This window comes from Oncorhynchus mykiss, chromosome 27, assembly GCF_013265735.2.
Source record: "Oncorhynchus mykiss isolate Arlee chromosome 27, USDA_OmykA_1.1, whole genome shotgun sequence".
Taxonomy (NCBI): domain Eukaryota; kingdom Metazoa; phylum Chordata; class Actinopteri; order Salmoniformes; family Salmonidae; genus Oncorhynchus; species Oncorhynchus mykiss.
This window is the reverse complement of record NC_048591.1, coordinates 31,772,736-31,779,949: the sequence shown is the minus strand read 5'-3', so window position 1 is coordinate 31,779,949 and position 7,214 is coordinate 31,772,736. Positions and strand designations below refer to the sequence as shown.

General features: G+C 45.7%; 1 protein-coding gene across 1 annotated transcript; it reads left to right on the top strand.

Moving 5' to 3' along the window:
* Positions 1-201: 201 nt before the first annotated feature.
* Positions 202-5,591, top strand: kcnj13 (potassium inwardly rectifying channel subfamily J member 13). Its single transcript, XM_036965695.1, has 4 exons — positions 202-620; positions 3,839-4,097; positions 4,359-4,695; positions 4,935-5,591. The coding sequence occupies exons 2-4, from the start codon at positions 3,897-3,899 to the stop codon at positions 5,507-5,509; spliced, it is 1,113 nt and encodes a 370-aa protein (XP_036821590.1). The 5' UTR covers positions 202-620; positions 3,839-3,896; the 3' UTR covers positions 5,510-5,591.
* The last annotated feature ends 1,623 nt before the right edge of the window (positions 5,592-7,214 follow it).

Below are 7,214 nucleotides of genomic sequence, written 5' to 3'. Positions count from 1 at the left end.
CTCTCTCTCTCTCTCTCTCTCTCTCTCTCTCACACACACACACACACACACACACACACACACACACACACACACACACACACACACACACACACACACACACACACACACACGCAAAGACACCCTGTTGTCACACTCCCTCTCCAGAGCCTCACTCTCATCATCATTCCTATACTCATTTACTCCTACCAACCACAGGACTCAGAGGAGCTACAACTGGCTCTGTCAATGAACAGTGACAAGGTGTTGTTCTTTGGGTTTTTCTCCTCCCTCTCTCGCCTTCCGGGAACACTAATTGGCCACATGCAGAGTAATGTGACCAATCGAATCATCCTCGGCAGAGAGCCGGAGCTGCAGATCGGAAGAGCAGAGCGTTGGGCTCAGTCCGGCTCCCACGCCGAAGAGTTCCTGGGGTGACACTATCTTTTCCTTTACCTCGGGAATACCTCCCTTATTCCCTTTACCTCGGGAATACCTCGGGATTTACCCCCCATCTTCTCATCCCACGGATTTGGTGGTTTTCCCGCCCCTGGCCTCGCCTCCTGCCCGCCCTCGGATCAGCGCTCGGGTGAAAAGGGCACCATCAGAGGGGTGATCGCTGGCCCTGGTGCTACACTACAGTGAGTAACCTTAAGGACGGACAGGGAGTAAGGCGATCCCAGCCACTGAGAGGGAGAGAGAGGGTGATATGAGACTGTGAGAGAGAGAGAGAGCGAGAGAGAGACAGCGACAGAGAGAGACAGAGACAGAGACAGAGTCAGAGAGGAGACACAGAGAGAGAGAGAGAGAGAGAGAGAGAGAGAGAGAGAGAGAGAGAGAGAGAGAGAGAGAGAAAGAGAGAGAGAGAGAGAGAGAGAGAGAGAGAGAGAGAGAGAGAGAGGGAGAGAGAGAGAGAGAGAAATCACTACAGAAAGAAACTGTAAAAAATGTTTAAATTGTAAGATTGATTTTGTGCAATGTTCTTGAACATTGTGCAAGAACTTGACCTGCGGAATCACCGATTTCAGCTAAACTTAACCAAGACTGTGTCCACTGTCAGTAATGTACATGTAAATGAATACATAAACACAGCTTGTACCCTTAGAGACCCTAGACTGAAGAAGTCAAATAACAGGTCAACTTTTTCCAGCTAGAAGTAACAAAATGGGTGTTTCTTTTAATTTTTAACACATGTTAGATATAGGCCTAAGTAGGACAATGGCAGGTCAACTTGCACAACCTGCCCAACTCTGTTTTATAACCACAGAGAAAGCATTTACAGGATTTATCTATAAGATAACTGAGTGACTATAACTGTTTAGCTCTGGGTGGTTAACAGGTTCTCCCCACTTGTTCTCAATGGATCTTTAAAGGGATGGGGGTAAAGCTGGACAATAGAGTGGGGAGTGGAGTTTCCATCCATATGCTATTAAACAACCCTCGTCAGATGCGGTAATCAATACCAGTGGAGGCTAGTGGAGGGTGAAATCGGAGGACAAGTAAAACAGCCTCTCCTTACATATACCGATACCCCTTAAACTTTGACACCTAAGACAAACACTCAATAACATGCTAGTAATATGTTATCTACAATTAGCTTATCTGTGGGAAAATGGAAAAACTCTCCTGCAGACCATTTTGCAGAATCATTGTTGGCTAAACTAAGCTATAGCCTAGGGAGCTGTGTAGCCCAGCTACAATATTTCTAACCAACAGCCCCAAATTATCTCAGCAGCCACTGAGCCCCCTCATCAATCCACACTGAGAGCACACAGACAGAGTGCTGTTTGTTAACATCATCTGATAGCCGTCGCTATCCCACACACACGCTGAGGAGAAAAGGGCCAGGCCCAAAAGACATGGGGGTATATGGGAGATTTGTAACCTCTGCTTGTGTGTGATTGTGTATCTATGTGATTGTATGTCTATGTCATTGTGTGTCTATGTGATTGTGTGTGTGTGTGTGTTTGCCTCCTCTGCACGCCGTATTCCCCTCATGTGACGGCCTCTCTGATGGCCTCTCTCAAGCTGGCATCCCGCCACCTCAGGAAAATGAAGCACTTCTTACTGCGCTAACACATAGCCATGCTTACTATTACCCTATATAATTTCTGTAATAACAGTCCCATGCTTGCCCTAGAGAGAAGAAGTGATAGCTAGCAGCTAGCCTCCGCAGCCTGACTTGTAGCCTGTGCCAGTGACTAGTTCTGACTGTAAAGAATCTGTCATTGAATTAGCCAACATAAGTGCCTCAATATTCCCCAGTTTATGACACACAATTACAGAGGTTGAAAAACTAAAAGTATAGATACCTTAATAGAAACTTACTCAAGTAAAAGTGAAAGTCATCCAGTAAAATGCTACTTGAGTAAAAATTTTAAAATACTTGGTTTTAAATATACTTAAGTATCAAAAGTAAATGTAGTTGCTAAAATATACTTAAGTGTATCAAAGTAAAAGTAAAAGTATAAATCACTTAAAAGTCCTTATATTAAGCAAAGCAGACTGCACCATTTTCTTGATTTTAAAATGTATGGACAGCCAGGGGCACACTCCCACACTCAGACATTATTTACAAAAGATGCATTTGTGTTGAGTGAGTCTGCCAGGCCAGAGGCAGGAGGGATGACCACGTGTTCTCTTGATAAGTGCTTGAATCTGACCATTTTCCTGTCCCGTTAAGCATTCAAAATGTAACAAGTACTTTTGGTTGTCATTGAAAATGTATGAAGTATAAAGTGTAATATTTTCTTCAGGAATGTAGTGAAGTAAAAGTAAAAGTAGTCAAAAATATAAATAGTAAAGTACAGATACCCCCAAAAACTACTTAAGTAGTACTTTAAAGTATTTTTACTTAAGTACTTTAGACCACTGCACAATTATAATGTTGATGAATAAAATCCCTTACTCCAGCGAGGCTCCCACGACATTTAGCAACAATTGAACATTTTGTAACTGTCCTGATGTGTAGTCAAGGCTCAGGGCTAGTTTTTACTACCAAGTGTAATTTTATCCCTTACACAGAAAAACAGAAAAACAATAACACAATTTTACTGTGTGAACTGTACAGCTTTCGACATTTACATTTTTTAAGTGTTTTTGTATCAAAGGAACAGCTTTGTTAGCTGTATATTCCATCTATACTTACAGACAGTGCAGGGTTCACAGTTTACAGGCTAACGTTACACACAGAACCATTTCTTCAATCCAGTTTCGTCCCTGTGGTCCATGATGTGAGTTAGACAAGGCACTTAAAAAACACTTTTGTAAAATATATGTGCAATGTGTTCTCAGCTCATCTCTTCTAGCTAGCTATATATACACAATGCAATCAAGAGACTTCATAAAAAGCATATTTAATCTCATATAAACCTCAAACATCATCATACTCTATTCTTGGTGAACCTTGTTCGAGTTCTGACAGAAAAATCATATAGCCATCATATAGTCCACAGTCAGTACATGAGGAGGGTGTATGTTATTTGTCCAAGTGATCATCCATAAAGCATACTAACATGTTGCTGAACAAGACTAGAGAACAGAAGGGAGAGTGAAGTCCCCGTCTGGTACTGTAGTGATTGTTACTGAGTCTGTTCCTCCAAGATTAAACTCACCACATTCCTGCTCTGCATGTCGCTGTGTTCCACTGACAGATACCCCACTGAGTACTTCTCTAATCACCTGCAACAACATTCTAGACGTTTCTGGAAGTTTCTGTCTCTCTCTGTCTGTCCCCCTATGTACATAACTAACTGCATAACAGTGTCAAAGTGGAATTGTAAAGTCAAAGTTGTCCATGTTTATAAAGTTGTTATAAATGGTCTTCTATGATTCTTGGCATAATTATGCTTGTTTCCAGATACCTTCATCCTGACCTGCCCACTTGCCTGCCCTCGACCCCTCACCTCCCTGTAACCATGACAACCAAAATGACCAACGACCTGGACGGGAACAAGGTCTCCTCCTCCCCTCTCCTGTTGTCCACATCATCCCCATCCTACCTGTCTTGCCAGCGTCTGGTGACCAAGGACGGTCACTGTGCCCTGCGCTCCTCCCCTCCCTCTCCTGGCCTGTGGCCCTCCTGGGCCTCTGCCTCTGCCTGGCTGCTAGCTCTACAGGTAAAATAAATGATTTGACGCACACCCTAAATAGTTGAAGAGGTGCTGCTGACTAAATGGAAAAGTAAACTTAAAATCAAAGTTACACACAGACACTCTATGCGCCTGATTCACAGACATATATTAAGACTAGTCCTGTATTTAAACTCTCAATTGAGAATATCCAATGAACTTGATTATTAGACCAGGATCAGGCTTTATCTCTGTCTGGGAAACCAGCAATAATTGAATGGGTATATACACCCTGGCTCGTCCCTGCAGGACCTGTGGGGGGCAGTGGTGTGCCTGCGCTGGCGCTGGGTCCTCTTGGCCTTCTGCACCTCCTTCGTGGCCCACTGGCTGCTGTTCGCCTGCCTGTGGTACCTACTGGCCCACTTCAATGGAGACCTGGCGGTGGAGGACCACGACGCTCCTCCAGAGGGTCACGTAGTGTGTGTCAAACACATCACCAGCTTCACCGCAGCCTTCTCTTTCTCCCTGGAGACCCAGCTGACCATAGGGTACGGCACCATGTTCCCCAGTGGGGACTGTCCCAGCGCTATAGCCCTGCTGGCGGTTCAGATGCTGCTGGGGCTCATGCTGGAAGCCTTCATCACAGGTACTTTCTAATGGAGAGGATCCCTTCTCTTTCTCACGTTTTCAGTTTGTTGTTGTACCTTTCAATGCTGAGGGAACAGCTGTTTGGTCTTCATCTTCGTTATTTTACTTTCTTGTTTATATTCGGTCTTTGTTTCAATGGGTCTCTTGAGATTTAAAAAAATAAAACATACCTAATTCTAAGGAAAATGACTGATATGTAAATAGTCACTCTCTCTCTTACCCATCCCCGCCCTTCAGGTGCGTTTGTGGCTAAGATCGCCCGTCCCCAGAAGCGTGCGGGGGCCATCCAGTTCAGCCCCCAGGCGGTAGTAGGTCAGCACCAGGGCCAGCCCTGCCTCATGTTCCGGGCCACCAACCTTCTGCGCCGCCCCCTGGTGGACGTGGAGGTCAGTGCCGTCCTGTACGAAGAGAGAGACGACCAGGTCCTGCACCAGACCAACCTGGACTTCCAGCTGGACCGGCTGGGCCCCCGCCCCTGCCCATTCTTCATCTTCCCCCTCACCTTCTACCACATCCTGGACCACCACAGCCCCCTTTACCCAGCCCTGCGTGAGGGCAGCACCAGCCACTTTGAGCTAGTGGTGTTTCTCTCCGCCTCACAGGAGGGCACGGGCGACGCCTGCCAGAAAAGAACGTCCTATCTGCGCCAGGAGATCCAGTTTGAGCGGCGCTTCGTGCCCGCCATGGGGCTGGACAAGCATGGCAGGTACCAGGTGAGCAGTCAGCACTTTGGCATGGCCCACTGCAAGGAGCCGCTGGACAAGGAGTGTGTGGTGCAGATCAATGGGGACGGGAGTGACAGGATGGAGTAAGCGGGGAAAGGAGGAGGGTGGAAGGGAAAGAGGGGCAGGAGAAGAGGGAGAAAGAAGCTTGGGAGGAGGGGGAGGATGGGGAGAAGAAAGCATGGGAGGAGGGGGAGGATGTGGAGAAGAAAGCATGGGAGGAGGGGGAGAAGGAAGCATGGGAGAAGGGAAAGAAGAGGAAGAGGGTAATAGCTGAGAGGAGTAAGGGACAGAGACAACTTGGGATGGATGGGTTCCAGGGTTTACAATGTGTGTGTGTGTGTGTGTGTGTGTGTGTGTGTGTGTGTGTGTGTGTGTGTGTGTGTGTGTGTGTGTGTGTGTGTGTGTGTGTGTGTGTGTGTGTGTGTGTGTGTGTGTGAGGAAGGGAGGGAGGGTAGCAACATAGGGATAAAGATAGGGGCAGAAAGGGAGAGTTAGAGGCATTATGGGAGGGACAGGTTTCTATGGCTCTGCTACCTGGTATCAGCTACCTACTTTTTATAGTCCCGTACCTCTTCAAACATTCAACCTCCAGCTGCGTACCTCTAGCACCAAGGTCAGCGCACTCTCAAATGTTGTTTTTTGCCATCATTGTAAGCCTACCACATACGATACATGTATTTAACATAAGAATGAGTGTGTTTTTGTCACAACCCTGCTCGTGGGAAGTGACAAAGAGCTCTTATAGGACCAGGGCACAAATAATAATATAATGATAATCAATCATTTAGTTTTTGCTTACATATAAAACCCTATTTGTTCATAAAAAATTGTGAATAACTCACCACAGGTTAATGAGAAGGGTGTGCTTGAAAGGATGTACATAACTCTGCAATGTTGGGTTGTATTGGAGAGAGTCTCAGTCTTAAATCATTTCCCGCACACAGTCTGTGCCTGTATTTAGTTTTCATGCTAGTGAGGGCTGAGAATCCAGTCTCACATACGTAGGTACGCGATTTGCCAAGGCAAGAAACTCTGACCGCAGCCCTATCCAGAAATCTGGCAGTGGCTTCTGATTAAATTACATTTTCACAGAATGGCTTGTTGCAATTTCGATGAGGCTCTCTTGTTCAGAAAACGGTAAGTGGACTGGAGGAAGGGCATGAAAGGGATAACAAATCGAGTTGTTTGTGTCGTCCGTTTCGGGAAAGTACCTGCGTAATTGCACATCCAGCTCATTCAGGTGCTTCGCTATATCACTTTTGACATTGTCCGTAAGCTTGTGTTAATTTGCACACAAAAAATCATGCAATGATGGAAAGACCTGTGTGTTGTCCTTGTTAATGCAGACAGAAAACTTCTTAATTTTGTCCCGCACATTGAATATAGTTACAGGAGAGTCCCTGTAATCCTAGATTCAGATCATTCAGGCGAGAAACAACATCACCCAGATAGGCCAGTCGTGTGAGAAACTCGTCATCATGTAAGCGGTCAGACAAGTGAAAATTATGGTCAGTAAAGAAAACTTTAAGCTCGTCTCTCAATTTAAAAAAACTTGCCAATACGTTGCTCCTTGATAAACAGCGCACTTCTTCTGTATGTTGTAAAAGCGTCACATGGTCGCTGCCCATTTCATTGCATAATGCAGAAAATACACGAGAGTTCAGAGGCCTTGCTTTAACAACGTTTTCACTGTAGTGTCTAAAACGTCTTTCAAGCTGTCAGGCATTCACTTGGCAGCAAGAGCCTCTCGGTGGAATCTGCAGTGTACCCAAGTGGCGTTGGGAGTAACTGC

Excerpts from the sequence above, each read along its gene's own strand:
- kcnj13 (XM_036965695.1), top strand. The coding sequence starts at position 3,897 with ATGACAACCAAAATGACCAACGACCTGGACGGGAACAAGGTCTCCTCC. Across the intron at positions 4,098-4,358 it reads CCTGGCTGCTAGCTCTACAG|GACCTGTGGGGGGCAGTGGT; the intron begins GTAAAATAAATG and ends TCGTCCCTGCAG. Across the intron at positions 4,696-4,934 it reads GCTGGAAGCCTTCATCACAG|GTGCGTTTGTGGCTAAGATC; the intron begins GTACTTTCTAAT and ends CCCGCCCTTCAG.